This window comes from Pyxicephalus adspersus, chromosome 5 (genome assembly GCF_032062135.1).
Source record: "Pyxicephalus adspersus chromosome 5, UCB_Pads_2.0, whole genome shotgun sequence".
NCBI lineage: Eukaryota > Metazoa > Chordata > Amphibia > Anura > Pyxicephalidae > Pyxicephalus > Pyxicephalus adspersus.
Window position 1 is genome coordinate 35,867,521 of NC_092862.1, and position 15,027 is coordinate 35,882,547.

The following is a 15,027-nucleotide window of genomic DNA, read 5'->3' on the forward strand; positions in this document are numbered from 1 at the left end:
GCAACATAAGTATTACATTTTTGTTTTGTATCACTTTTTCTTTTAATCCACTTATTGCCTTGAAAGTTTGTAAAGTACCCAACCAACCCATATAATTTCCAAAGGAGCATCAGTAGAACCTAAATGACAGTGTTATAAACATAGTATGTTCAATGACAGTTGCACAAATCTTTAGCAAAAATTGTGTTTTATTAAAATTTCAGGGCTTTTAATATAGGTTTCAAAAGAAAAAAAAAAAAAAAAGAATCCAGTAAGGAAGTGCAAGTAATTTTGAATCAACTGCACCTGGCTTCGTGCAAATGAAAACAACAACTGGTGGACAGGAGGGTCAAGAGAAAGCCAAACTTTACGGAGGGAATGGTTTTACCACAGTCCATTTTTCTCCTGTTCTTGACTGAAGTTTTCATCAGTCTTGCATTTTGCTAGTACCCTTGGTACTATTTGTACTGTATAATAGCATGGGATGAGGAACCTGCAGCTTACTCAGGCTGCACATCTATGTGCCATTGCAAGGTTGGCTGCATTTCGCTGCACAGGACCAAGAGTGAGAAGGAGACCAGGTGATGGACAGAGCAGTAGTAGGAAGTGTAAATATTAGGGCAACAACCTGGGGGGAGCAGGACCAGTACCTGTGTCTGGGGAGGAACACTGCCAAAACTGTGCAAGATGACCTCCAGCAGGCCTCTCTTACGACCTCCAGCAGGCCACTCTGACTAAACCATCCAAAAGACTCCATGAGGGCGATACTTGTGCTCACTACCCAGCATCGTGCACAGCTGGATCAGTAGGTTCACCATTGGCACCCTGTTCCCTACACAGATGATGGTAGGTTCACACTGAGCACAGGTGACATACAGGAAAGTCTGGAGATGCCACGATGATCATTATTCTGCCTGCATCATCACCCAGAATGATTGGATTGTGCAGTGGGTCAGTGATGGTCAGGAGGGTAAATCCATAGTGGGCCCCTTGTGCTAGCCAACAGTACCCTGACTGCAGCAAGGTACCAGAATAAAACTGATTTTTTAGACATCACACCATTGCAGGACAATGCCCAGCCCCATGGGCCTAGAGCATGTAGGCAATAATACCAATGACAGGCTTCTATTGTCCCCAGACCTGAAGCCAATACAAACCCACTAGGACATTATGTATAGGTACATCTATTTTGGCCATTCTTATATGGTTTTGTTCCCAAGAAATTACACAATGTATATTAGTGTTATTTTTTTTCAGAACAGTCTGTGTGTGAGAAAGGAGTGTTGGACTTAATTAAACAGAAAAAAAATGGGAGGAGTTACTTGAACTTTGTCAGACAGGAGGGCAAGGATACAGCTTGACAGGGAAGAAAAGCAGAATACTGTGGGTCAAGGATGGCTAGGAAGGGGGCTTCTTTAGCATTGGTGGGCCACATGATGGTTTTTACACAAGACTAGGCCTCCAATCACATTCATTCGCACCTGAGTATTGTGCTGAGTGCAAATGGTGTCAACTAAAGAATACTTAAGGTAGGCTTCTGCATAATAGAAATAAAAAAGTTTAAGTCAAACAAGCTTTAGTTTGCAGCCAAACGTAAATTGAGCACGCAGCTGTATTTCAGCATGCCATCCACATCAACTGAACACGCTCTGCCTTAACACAATGCATGTTAAACCACAACCTAAGGCACCACAACGGATTACACTTAGTGTCAAGTTGGAAGGGTTATAGTAGAGGTGAACTATACCAGAATTACATTTATTCTGCCCTAAGTTAATAATTAACTGCCTTAAAAATAATTTCACCGTTTGTTGCATCTCAATTCCCTGCAGCCTTGCAACATACATGCATTCACATCTGCAAGGGAAGAATGTCACTTATCTTATCATCAGAAGTACAGGTGACAATACATTACCATGAGGTATATCAAAGGTCAAGCCGAAAAAAAGTAGCCATCCACTGGAAAAAGCTTCTGATTTTGCAAAACTAAATTAGTTCTCATTTTATGTTCATTTGCCATAATCCTCTCTGGCAAGACAGGCTGTGTTCTACAGCGGAATACAGAGTTGTCTCTCAATGACACCATTATATTGTTTTTCTACCCCTTAACCACAGATAAATGACCTACATATTGTGCCTATAAAAGCTTCATTTTCCTTTGCCCCTTTTGTTGCTCTGACTTCACTTTCTGTCTGTGCAGGCCCTTTTGATTTCTAAAGAGCTCTCAGGTTAGTCAGATTGGGAAGAGTGTGGTCATTGTTTATGAAGCAGAGCTGGTATATACTCAAAGCAACTCCATTTGTACCCCTCCTCCCCCACAATGCTGTGCAGCAGGTTTTCCCAAAAGGATTTTTTTTTTTTGCTTCCCCAAGACCCCCACCCCACCATCAACCGGCTCGAAAAATATCAAAGAAGGATGTACAAAAGCCATAATACTGTATTTGCTTCTATTGTGAATACAAAATATAAAGTGGTGTACACCAGTTCTGATTTGGTTTCCCTAGACACTTTCTACGTTATCTCTAATTACATCACTGCATCTCATGGATCACTTTTATTAAAAGCATCATTACTACTGTTGGCAGCAATTTACATTTTATCTTACATGATAGCAGTTTTTCGAAGAAAAAAAAAAACACACAAAAGAGAAAAGGAAAACACAAACATTTACAAAGTCATGTCTGTAAACTTCAAGGCTAGTTTAGAGTTGAGGTAATGCTGTTTAGCTTTGTGGCTACGTAACAAAGTCCATCCTTTAAATTAAAAATAAAAAGGAAAAAAAAACACAACAAAAAGGTACCTGATTTTAAATCTAACGTTTCAACCAGTGCATTATAAAAATCATGAGACGACTTAACTGTAGTTTTGTCCTGTAATGACTTCCGCAGTGAGTGTGTTCAAAGGAGAGAAAATAAAGAACAGAATAGCGTTTCACATTCAACAGCTGCCTTGTATTGCTGTGTCTCCAGATTGAGACGTTCTATATTGTGGAGATTGTCTGAAATGGTTGTATGTGTGGAACCCTCATATACAGTCAAAAAAAATTGATATGTAGTTAAACGAAAAAAAAAAAAAAAATGATCTTGACCTTCACACCAAAAAGGAAAAAAAAATGATAAATAACTTCATAACTCCATAAAGCAGTCTGTCCTTCGTTTTTGCACCAAGATTTTAAACAAAATTGCTGCTTTCGTAATACCAATGGTAAAAAATAATAATAATAAAAATAAAGAGCTGCAGAGCATTATGTCAATTTCCATTAACAAAAAAAATTCATTTCTCCAAAAACTCCTAGAAATTATAAATAATGCACTGCACAATACTTAATGACCAAAATACCTTTTTTGACACATCCGTGTGACATGACTTGGACTTTTTCCTTTTTTTTCTCTTTTTTTTTTTTTGCTACACTATTTTACAGAACAGCTTATAAAAACTATGGACATTTACTGTGAGTGTAAACAGTAGGACTACCACTTGAAAAAGTTTAGAACACTGTAATTGAGACTGTTATTTGTCCTTGTCATTCTCCTCCCCGGTTTCGGGTGAGTCCAATTCTTCTCCATGTGCTGTGTCATCTTCCAAAATCGATGAGTCTGCCGTTTTGTCCAGGGTCTCCTCTGCGTCGCTGGTTTCCTGGTTTTCAGCTTCCTCTTTCTCAGCAGCCTTTTCCTCACTAGAGCTTATAGTACTCTGAAGTCCAGCTAGTGATGGAAAACCAGGCAGTGTCAGTCCTCCTAACCCTGGAGGTAGAAACATGGAGGGGTAGAAAAGGCCTGGAGCCATGGTGGACAGTAGAAAAGGGCTGAAGGCCAGAGGATTTGCAGCCAATCCAGCTGCAGTAGTAGCAGCAGCAACAGAGTCAGTAGCAGAAGCAGTGTCTGTAGTTTTCTCAGAGTCTTTGCCTTCCTCCTCAGTTTCTGACTTCTTCTCATCAGACTTTGAAGTGCCATCTTCAGTTTCTCCTTGACTTGAAGATGTAGTAGTATTACCTCCATTGCCAGCTGTTAAGGGGTTATTTAAGAGCCCCCCCAGACCAAACATGTTGGGCAGTCCTGCCATACCTGGCAACATCAGAGGCAGCATGGCAGCAGGATTTTTAGCATCCCCTCCAGCGGCAGCAGCTGTTGCAAGGCCTGGAGGGAACCCCATGAGACCGGCAAGCTGGAGAGACTGCAGGTTCTGGAGATTCTGAAGACTAGCAAGATCCATTCCAGCAAACAGGCTATTCATCAGCAGTGGATTGATTCCAGACGTTGAGGCTGCAGCAGCAGCAGCAGCTGCTGCAGCGGCTTTGGCAATTTCACTTTTTGGCCTTCTCCCTCTTCGGCTGGCTCCCTCCTCCCTCACAACAGGTCCAGTGAGAAGACGATCAAACATGGACTCTGGTACAAAACCCTAGAAGATGGGGAAAAAAAACACTGTCACTATGCCTAAAATCACACTAACAACAAATGTACAAATGCGGTGGAAACTCAAATGTACACTGGGCAGTCTGACAATAGGTAGTACTTACAGACTGCTTAACTATGTCCGTCCAGTCTGGAGCAACAGCAAACTCCGGGTTTTCTTCTAACCATCGAGGAAGATCTCGCATTGGAGGAGCCATTGCTCCACCCATCTGAAAAGGGGAAAAAGAAATTAGAAGTAGTGTTAATGTTTGAGCATAAATGCAAAATGTACGGTATATAAAGAAAGAATCATCTGATGTGCCAACATCACTGCAAACAAAATGCTACAAGAGTTGATCCCTGTTACTTTCTCCTTTCTATGTATTAGAGGTATCTATAAATCATTGTGGAACTTTGAGGCCATTGCAGAAGAGTAACGTAATGCCCCTTGACCTCCCTGCACCTAGTGAGCTCCTGAGCTTTAGATGCTGGTGAACATAAACGGTCTGCCTCCCAGTCCAAAGTTACCTAGGCTCCAACCTAATATTCTTACAATCTTAAAATCCTCTTCTCCATGACTTCTCTAAAATTTTACCTTTTTGCCATTGCGCTTATTCACTACAGGCACTCTTTCATCTCCTGTTAACGTGTTAATATCCAGCTTGTTAGGATTCCGGCATCTGTGACGCTTTTGTTTCGGTTTTTGAAACGGGGAGAACAACATATCCGCGCTCTTCTATTAGACAAAAAGAAGAATGGTCAAGATCGGCTTATATATTACATACACAGGGATGAATGTTCTCCTGATTTTTGTACTTACTGGTACATAACTTGGCATATCAACAGTGTATGTAGGATGCAGTTTCAACCATTCAACCAAGTCCTTATTTTTGGGAGCATCTTCTCCAACTAGTCTGGTCCCATCCTCCAGGTTAATGACAGGGATCCGGGTGTCTGGCTCCAGCTGCCCGGGAGATGGAATGTTTCTTGCTGGCGGTGTTTCAATGTCATCCTCATATGCTTTGGTCACATCAGAATCTTCCTGTAGAGAAACAAAAGCAAAGTGTTGTTACTAATCTGTATGAGCCATTGAAATTTCATCACAAGGATCGATATTTATATATTTGTCACCCACTGAGATTTAATTTTAGTCTTGAACAGTGTTGAGGGATTAGAGCCATTAGGTTTTTATTACAATATTCACACAGAGAGAGAGTTACTGCCTTCAACCCCTGGTAAGCTTGGTCACTAGAAATCAAAGTGAGCCAATATCCAAAATAAGAGTTACCAGAAATAGAGGGGGAAATCCTTATACAGAGGACACTTGTTCTGGTGACAACTGCCCGAGAGTGGATTTCCCTTAATTCCAGTTGTATATACAAGACAAGAAGTGAGGTGAAGAGAAAATTCCCCAATGGGCACAAAAGCAAAATATCCAACTACTCACAATTTTAAAGGAATTTCATTAGATAAACTGTCCCTTACTTCATTCACTACACTAGCCACTATGTAATTAATGTGAATAGGATTGTCTGATTTGATTGGCAGATAACCATGCTGTTTTTCCCAAACCATTATATTTCTTTTCTTAGCAACAATGGCAACAGTGTTGAAATTGTGAATGTTTTTCTGCTTTCCTTACTTTCTTCTAGAGTCATTGAAGGAACATGGACTTTCTAGCACTGTTTCAGGAATTTGAACCACAATTAAGGTGCTTGTACAATTAAACAAATAATTTACAGCAGAATTTATTAAAATTTGGGTGCTCACCCAGTTATTAATAAAAAAGTATCTAGTTGTAGTTAGTCACATTCAGCTGGACTTGTCATTTTGTAACATTTGCACCCTATTCAAGCTGCTTCTTCAGTTCAATCCAACTAAGTAGCATGGATAGGCTGTGAAACATCTTTACCATGAGAAAAACAAGTCCAGTTAAATGTGACCAACTACTACTAGATATACAATGACCCGGATAATTGAGAACATTCACAGAAAATGTAAAAGTAAATTCCAAACTACCCCCTATGCCTATTAATTTTAGATAATACACTGGAAAGGCCTTTTTCAGTAACCAGAGAATTAAAGCAGGTCAGGACAGTATTTTCGTACCGTAGATAAAGAAGTCCTTCTGTTGCTCATGAACAATAGATCAAGACCTTCTACGTTTTTCCTTCTTCCTCTTCTCCTCTTCATTGGAGGTTCTCCGTCTATTAGAGAACCATTGAGGAGATGCCTAGTCGGTGTGCAAGAAAGACCTGCCTGCAGTCGCTCCATTTGGGTTTTAAAGGCATCAGACACAGGGGTGGAGGAATTAGGCAAGATAAACTTAGGAGTAAGAGATGAAAAATTTGAGGTAGAACTTGTAGCCTCCCTGGAGGCGTTTGATAAATCCACAACTTTTTCTTGTCCATTTTCTGCTCCCATTTGAGATCCACGCAGCTGTGCCACCATTTCCATTAGATTCCTCCTCTTTGCAGCTCGCTCTGCTTCAACCTCTATTTTCCTCCTCCTCCTTCTTCGCTGACGAGGTACAGCGAGACCCATGGCGGTTTCCTGAAATAAAAAGACACACCAAGTAAGTATTTAAAAGGAAAATATAATGGTTTGGATCAGCTTAAAGTATACTAAAAACTAATCTCACAAATACTTACACAGCCACGTGGGTGTGAATGCATTTGTGGAACTTTTTTTTTCTTTAACAGCCTAGAACTAGATCTTCCCACCAAAAATGTCTACAATTGGTGCACAGCAAGGAACAGGAAGACTGCCCTTTTCAGAGACTACAAACCTACACCCTTTTTTTTTTCTTAAGGCTGTTTGGACTGCTGATAAACAACCACTTGGTGAGTTCAATTTTTATTGACTTGCTCTTCTTCTAAGTCTAAGCATGCATAGAAAAAGTACTTCCACTGCCAGGTCTACTTTCAACTTTCAGTAGTCAAGCAGCAACTTAAAAATATTATTTCAGGTAAATAGGTTGGGCTGGCCAATAATTTAATGCCATGCTTACAGACTTTTTGTTAATGTCTGCTTAGATTTCTGTAAAAGAGAGCATATAACTTCAGAAACCAGTATGTGACTAGTTAACAAATCTTGCCTGAGACAGTTGTGGGGAAGCAGTGATCTCTTCACTTCCACTGAAGTTGCCCTGGGCCACCATGGAGAGCTCAGCAAAGCTCCTTTTCTGCATCGGGCTGTCCATGGCAGTTGGTGTGTATCCAGGGATGAGCCCGGGGAACTCAAACATCTGGCGTCTGTTTACTGGCCACTTTCCTTTCAGCACGGTCTCACAGATGTGGTCTAATCGGTTGATCATCACACGATCCTGCATCATTCAAGGAGAAAGAATACCCATATGACATAAGTAATTAAGAAAATAGCTGCACTCAGAATAGTTTAATGTCTGTGCATTGAAAACCGCAACCGCTCACTGGTTTTTAGATAAAGACTGAACAAAGTCTTTTTGCTTTCCATTTAACCTGTATGCGTGTAACAACTCCCCCACCCTTCAGATTGGAGCACCAAGCAAACAAAAGAAGAGTTACTGCAGGGGGTAAAATAGTCTGCAGTGTCTGCATATACGCTGAACTCCTACTGTTTGAGGCTGTATTGCATTGTTTCCTCTAATCATCAGCTGGTGGGCAAAGAAAGAAACATCTGCTTCCAGTATCTAGCCATCGCCACTGCTCTCAGAAGCAGACATGCCCGGTCTTCTAAATGGTTCCTCATTAGCGTCACAGTTAATAAAGTTCAACATTATGAAAACTTCCCCCGCATCTAAAGAATGTCAATATTCATTCCACATCACTTACAACGAAGCAGAAGACTTGATTTTAAAAAAATAAATAGAAAATACTGAACACTAAAACACACACAAAAAAAAACTCGTTGCAGTAAGGTGCGCTTCATGTCTCTTTTCAAGAGAAAATCTGGATGGCAAGCTGTGCGTTACAAATATACATTACTTGGTCTTACTGTGTATGTCTATTATTGCCAAGTCTGCACGGTCACTGTATTGTTTTTGTTTGAGAGAAAGCTATTAAAAGAAAAAAAATGCAGAGACCGCTCAAAGACTAGAACCAGAGCACAACAGCTGCTGCAAACCGCCTCCTTTCCACAGGAATAAGCCTATTAGTGTCTTGTTTTTATAACCAGATGGTCATGTCATGGCGATTAGGAATCTTTTTTTCTTTATTATAATCTAAAACATACATAGGGCACAACGCATTTGCTGATATGGAATATAATGGATATAATTTGCAAGAGGGAATACAGTAAACCAACCTTAGGCCAGAAGGAATATGAGAAGGTCCTATCTCGCAGCATGTGAAGTCCGGATGGATCACAGTCCTCCAGGAAGAAGCCATCTCGCGTTTCATCCCGAGCAGTACTCAACGAGGCATTGCTTTCCTCATCAAAGTTTTTGTCCTGAGAAGCTATTCCGGCTACAGTAAAAACAATACATTATTATTGGCAAATGAAAAAGGAAATCCATATATGCAACAAAAAGAATGACACATAGGCTTTCACGGGCTAGTGAGCGTCATAACCATCAAAGGGTGAAGATATCTTCTTATGGGGATTTAATGAAGGCAGAAAATGTACCCTTATAGGGGAAAAGTATGTAAATATTGCTACTTTATGGAGCTTAGTTTCTAGTGACAAGATTTGAGAATTATGGCGTGGTGGAACTGTGCCCTAAACAGGGATCTAACCTCAACCAAAACTGAATACTTTTGAGAAGAATTGGAGTGCCCAATTAGGGATGGGTATTCTAGTTCAACCTCAAATATTACTTATAGATTGCACTGATGCTACTGATGCACTTATTTGAAAAGCATGTTTTAAAGCAAACACATTACTGAACAAGCAATAAAAGGGGGTTCAAGTAAAACAAACATTTGTTAGGCTTTGCTGTTCACCAGTGTTATTGAATGCAGCTGTGTTTACTGTATCTGAACTACGAAGGCCCATACTTCAAAACAGATATAATTGATCTCTATGGGGAACTCAGATGTCAACACAAACAGTTTACTGACTGTCTGACATTCACAAGCAGTATACAAAATGAATTTAGTCAGAAAAATATCAATAAAAACACTTCAAGTCACCATAGATATCAATTTTAAGCATGGTGATGTCAGGATACAGCAAATATAACCACAGTCAATAGGGGCCTAAATGTTGGTACACTTCAGCTGTGGAAGTATGCGGGAGCAAGCTCTTGTAAACCAAACTGGTCAAGTATATACATGGTAAGAAAGATAGGCTTGTACTGTACAACAGATTAAACAAAAAAGAAGAAATACCTTCTGCCTGGGAAGACTCCTCTGATTTATCATCGTCTTCATCTAACTTTTCTTCATCTTCTTCCGATCCCTTCTCGGAAATGGATTTCGGATCAGCATCTGGAGTAACCTCTGAGTTTTTAATTTCCTCCTTTACAGGAACTGTTTCTGGGTCATTCTCCTGTTTTGCAGGTTTCTCTTCAGACTCTGCAGGTTCTTCTTTCATTTCTGGTTCTTCTTTTATGTCTGTCTCCTCAATTTTTTCAGATTTGACTTCCTCCTGCTCTCCAGTTTTCTCATCCCGCACAGGAGAAGAGGGCATTATTGGGGGAGTGCCACTGTAACTGGATCCAGGAGGTATAAGGATAGACATGTTTGGATGAGCGCCCCCTCGGTTTTGAGCAAAATTCCTATGAGCTTCCAGAAAAGACAATTGTGGATCATTAAGAATATGATAATCTGTCCTACTAACTCCGTGTTTTGCTGCACCAACCAACAAGTCTCTGTCATGTTTCCCAGACTCCCACCATTCTGGAAGGTCAAGGCTTGGCTGGCACAGTTTAAGCCTCTCATTCAGCTGAGGGTGATGAAGTACTTGCTCCCGAATTTTCCTCAAAAGTTCAATGCGATACAGAGTTCTAGATGCACGTTCCTCAGTTATGGGTTCAATTACCGAAGCAAGATCGCAAAGATCTATCAAATTAAATAAATATACTTTAGAAAAGCAGGAAAATTTATACACTCTTCGATAGTAACAGATCTGTCACTTTGCTTACTCACCATCTTCAGGCTTGCTGGACATTCGGCAAACTCTTCGGCACATAGCTACAAAGCAGCTGAAGTATTTCTCCAGACTCTCATCAGATTTTTTATCCAGACGTGCAAATGCTCTAAACTGATTCCAATCAAAACTTTGTTTCACAGGATCAAACACTACTCCAAATGTGGACACTACACGATAGAAGTCAGCCTCTTCCCTTCTTGTCCATCTGTTACCAAAATTTACAAGATTGTTTAAAACTGAAGACTAAGAAACTTGTTAAGACAAAATGAAAAAAAAAAAAAATACACAGGACTTACTTTTGCCGTCTCTCTGTTATAATTGCTTCCCTTTCCGCTTCCAAAGCCCTTACTTCTTCCCGCGGACGACGCCTTCTACGGTCTGTCTTCATCTGGGCCTCTTGCCTCATTTGCTGTCGCTTATAACTGCGTTGGTAGGCAGTGATCAGGCGCCGCAGGCGGGTAGTAAGGGCTGAGGTATGAGGCCAGTACAATTTGCCCATCTCTGTGCTGCCTTCACCAATCTTCTCTGCAGCTTCAATTAAAAACACATTTATTGTGAATATCTTTTTATAAATTCGTGTAATTTCATGTAATTAAAAAATGTAATTTTTTAATCAGACAGTATCATGTTAGTGAACAGACAGAAGATTCAGACCAGTGACCACTAGTCTGTCGTGGATTCCTTATCCTAAAGGCATTTTACCTAAACATGGTAGGAGTTAGGTGGAAAGTAGTACAGTTTGGGTCTTGAAGACAAAGACTATAGAGAAAACTCAAATTATGTGTATGCATTAGTCATGGGCAAATATAATGATCTGAACTGTGTATATGATGCATCTATAAACAATTTGTGTCCTTTATTTTAAAGTTAAAACCTATAATTTTTACAGGTATTACCCTAACTAAAAACGATTTCCATCAAAAAACAGTTCTCTAGTGGTCTTCAGGTTTTCAGTCCAAGAAATGACTTAACATGTGCATCAATTCCCCGATGTGTTCACATTAGTTTGGGTATTCAACACATCAGCTGCTCTACACTTCTCACCTTGTGTGTCCATTTCCATGCAATCCTCCTTGTCCTCAAGAGGCGAGTTTGCAAATTCCTGAAAGAGAGTGACAGATTTCAAGCAATTTTTTAAAACTAAAACATTCCCAATTTTTTTTACAAAGCTCTTTGATCTGGGAATATTCCCTTTCCAATGTGTCAAAATATTTTTGATAGAAGCATGATTCAAACAGTGTGTTATAATGCAAAGTTCTGCTTACATCCATATCATCCTTAAATGGAAGTCTGGCCGGTTTGTATTCAGGATCTTCATCCTCACGATCAAAATCTCCCCTGGAAAAGCACAAATGAAGCAAGTTTAGCCAAATGAAGTCTCACTTTGAAAGCATAATAAATACTGCTTAAACTGTAACGTACCCATCACCACCATCTGCCAGCATATCTGTCCCTCTCTGCTCTGCAGCAATTGCTTTTGCATCAGGCATGCCGACTCTCTCCAGGAAACACAGAGCTGAATCAGCCCGGATGGAATTATACTTCTCATAACCTGCAGAGAAACATTGAGGCCTGTGACAAGTCTGTTCCTTAAAAGTAAAGCAGCATATGATGGCCATACACTCAGATAAAGGCAATATCAGCACATATTTAAGCCATAGTAAACATTTGTTAGGAAGGCCAAAGCATATTTAAAAAAGCAGTGAAAAGTGCAATGACAATGACCAATGTGCAGTAACCCATACCAACCAGTTTAATAAGACAAGAATACAAAAATGAGTTACAATGGACTGCTCCTTTACACACAAAAGCAGTGATATGTCAAAGGCTGTAACACATCTGTGAACTGTGACATAACCTGAAATGCAACCTGATTTTGTATGGATAGTATATACATTAACCTATATTAGGCAAAACTAAATCTACTCAAACACAGTGAAAAATATATTTGACCAAAATTAACACTTTATAACATTAAATATATCAAATATTATGTTACAGAAGAACTTATTTCACTAAGCAATAGGAAGCAGTATCCTATCTTACCAGAATATCTGAACAAAATAAATTAAGCCAATAATGTAAGTATTGAAGTGTTACATATTAAAATGGAGGGAAAAACTGAAAAAAGAAGAAAAAAACTGCTGCATTTATTCAAACTGAATTCCTGAAAAGTTGTGCACTGTGAAATTCCACCAATTTTCTGGGTTTTCTGCGCCCAGCGACAGCCTTAAATTCGTTCCTGCTGCTCTCCCCTTTCCACTCACTCAGTGTACACGGGTTACATGAAAGGCCATCGAACCTGTCTTATTAGGTTTCATGTGATGTATGTCAGAGGGATGACACTGCTCCCTCTATGGTTTTAGCACACTTGTTTTGCTTTTTTTATCTGGCTGAACTGACTAGATAGAAAATGGCAGATCCCAACAGTGCACTGCAGGAGAAAGATTTTTAGATCATCCTGGCCTCAGCTGAGCCTCCCTTTTAGAAGAAAGGCAGGAGGCTCTTGTACATAGGCAGAACAGCACAATTCAATTAGGATTTGTAGTACAACACACTTCTCCTAACTGCTGTAGAGCCTGGAGCCAAACTGTAATCATGAAAGGTTTTATAAGCCATCATTCTCCCCTTTAGTCAGGCCATGCTGCTGAGAATATGCCTGCGACCTCCAGAGAATTGGGATTATAATCAGGAATCGCTCACTGTATATATCATGCCAGCTCTGCATCCCCGAGCCTTTCAAAGTTAACAAGGCTGCATCCCACTCAAGGGAGCTGGGAGTTCTCGGCGCTGACATTTGTGAAATATTGCTTGGAACAAAGCCCAGGAGGCACTTGTACAGATTAATAGCAGAGGTTAAGCCCACCATCCACTTTGACACTGGCTGGCAGAGAGTTAGCAAGGGAAGCAGAGCTGGAAGCTAAGTTTATGGAGATCTATAAGACGGCGTGACCATTATTACTACAAATATGGTTTGGCTTTATTTATAGAACAGTGTTAAATATTTTCCCTCCCTGCTTACATCTTCTTAATATTTCAAAAAAACCATGCAGCAGATTAGAGATCTTAACTGCATCACAGGAAGAGCGATGAGCTGGAATAAGCTTCAAAGGGGAGCTGAAAGGTGTCAAATGTAATATACCTTCCTGTGCAAAAGTTTATCACTCCTTTATTTCCCTGAATTAATTTTCTATGAACACAGAAAGGATGCCATCAACCACACAGTGCATGGATATAAAATTTAGGAATTGAGTGATATGATAGAATAACCAATTCACAAATGTAACGTTTACATTACTTGAGTGGAAACAAAAAATCAATGTAAATTACAGGATATCAGTTGTGCAAGAAAAATACTGCTCCCAAAAACACTAGCTTTATTTAAGCGTTCTTCAGTTCTGCAAAATTTCTGAAATGTTGACATACCTATCTGCAATTGTTAGTAAACACTTTTTAATAAAATTAAAATTTATTAGCGCTTGAATAAAAGGCTAAGTAACCTTGTAAAAGCAAGTTATGGAGATCAGACACCTCCACTCATCACTCAGAATTCCAGTGCTAAGTGTCTATGACGCCCTGCATTCTGATGAGGCAGACTGAGAGCTTACCATGTTTAAAGACGCCAATTAAAAGGGATTTATCAGCTTCATTATCCCACCAATCTGTAGGAACTTCTGCATGGAACGGCTCCGGTATCCAAACATCTACCTCACTATAAAAGGAAAACGTTAGAGAAAAATCAGTCCCCGTCTTTAATCTCTATAAACTAAACAAGTTGGCTCATTTTGCCCTAAAAGGGCCACCTATGCATTTTATTAAATTTGAGTTTCGCAAAAGATTTAATTAGAACTGGCTCAGTGAAGTCACAATGTTCTAGATGAAATGTATGGAAGTGGCAATGTTCTGGATGTAATGAATGGAAGTGACTTGTAACTACTAGACCTTTACCCACATAGCTTTACCCACATAATATATTTTGGTACAGAAAAACTGCCTAATTGCTTTGGGGTGCCAAGTATTCATATTTATATCCCAATTAAAAAAAGTACTGTGTCTTCATTCACTTTAACAAAACCAGCATACTACTGTTACTGGTAAATGGCATCAATGGCTTAAAGTATTCACTACCCCAGTATTTATCAGGAACATATGTAAATCAATGGTTTCAGCAAACCAACCCTTACATCATTTGTTAGTCCCTCTTAGGAAGGCGGTACTGAAGTGAAATAATGCAGCTATTCTATTCTACTCTACTCCACTCCCCCTCCGCCAAATTAATTTTCTGGCCTATCTGCTTCTCTTGTTCACACTTTGGCTGGCAAAGACTGATTGGTTATGTCTTATTTCTACTTGGCCAATATTATGGTAAAGGTAATAACTGTTGTCAATGCCAACACAAGGATAAATATTTTTATTTTTATGACTTTTATATTACTTAGTTTTTTTTTTAAGCATTACATATTAACCTAGTGGTGGAAATAGATATTAGAATGTGTGTAGATCGAAAGTATTGCAGTTATTATAAGAAGGTTTTCATATAAATATATTTGGTGTGATTTTTTTTATGAAAGTCTTTACTTATGGA

General features: G+C 39.5%; 1 protein-coding gene across 2 annotated transcripts in view; it reads right to left on the reverse strand.

Annotated features, from left to right (window-relative positions):
• Positions 1-2,398: 2,398 nt before the first annotated feature.
• Positions 2,399-15,027, reverse strand: part of CHD7 (chromodomain helicase DNA binding protein 7) — an 88,290-nt gene continuing 75,661 nt past the window's right edge. Inside the window, exons 25-38 of one of the 2 annotated variants that reach the window (XM_072411146.1) lie at positions 14,051-14,154; positions 11,865-11,994; positions 11,708-11,780; positions 11,487-11,544; positions 10,739-10,967; positions 10,439-10,647; positions 9,680-10,351; positions 8,655-8,815; positions 7,468-7,695; positions 6,480-6,923; positions 5,191-5,412; positions 4,966-5,106; positions 4,496-4,600; positions 2,399-4,377 (exon numbers count right to left, since the gene is read on the reverse strand). In XM_072411146.1, the coding sequence (XP_072267247.1) occupies positions 3,490-4,377; positions 4,496-4,600; positions 4,966-5,106; positions 5,191-5,412; positions 6,480-6,923; positions 7,468-7,695; positions 8,655-8,815; positions 9,680-10,351; positions 10,439-10,647; positions 10,739-10,967; positions 11,487-11,544; positions 11,708-11,780; positions 11,865-11,994; positions 14,051-14,154 (3,664 nt within the window). In that variant the 3' untranslated portion in view covers positions 2,399-3,489. Of the gene's footprint in view, positions 4,378-4,495; positions 4,601-4,965; positions 5,107-5,190; positions 5,413-6,479; positions 6,924-7,467; positions 7,696-8,654; positions 8,816-9,679; positions 10,352-10,438; positions 10,648-10,738; positions 10,974-11,486; positions 11,545-11,707; positions 11,781-11,864; positions 11,995-14,050; positions 14,155-15,027 lie in introns of both variants that reach the window. The other variant, XM_072411145.1, reaches the window with a different exon arrangement.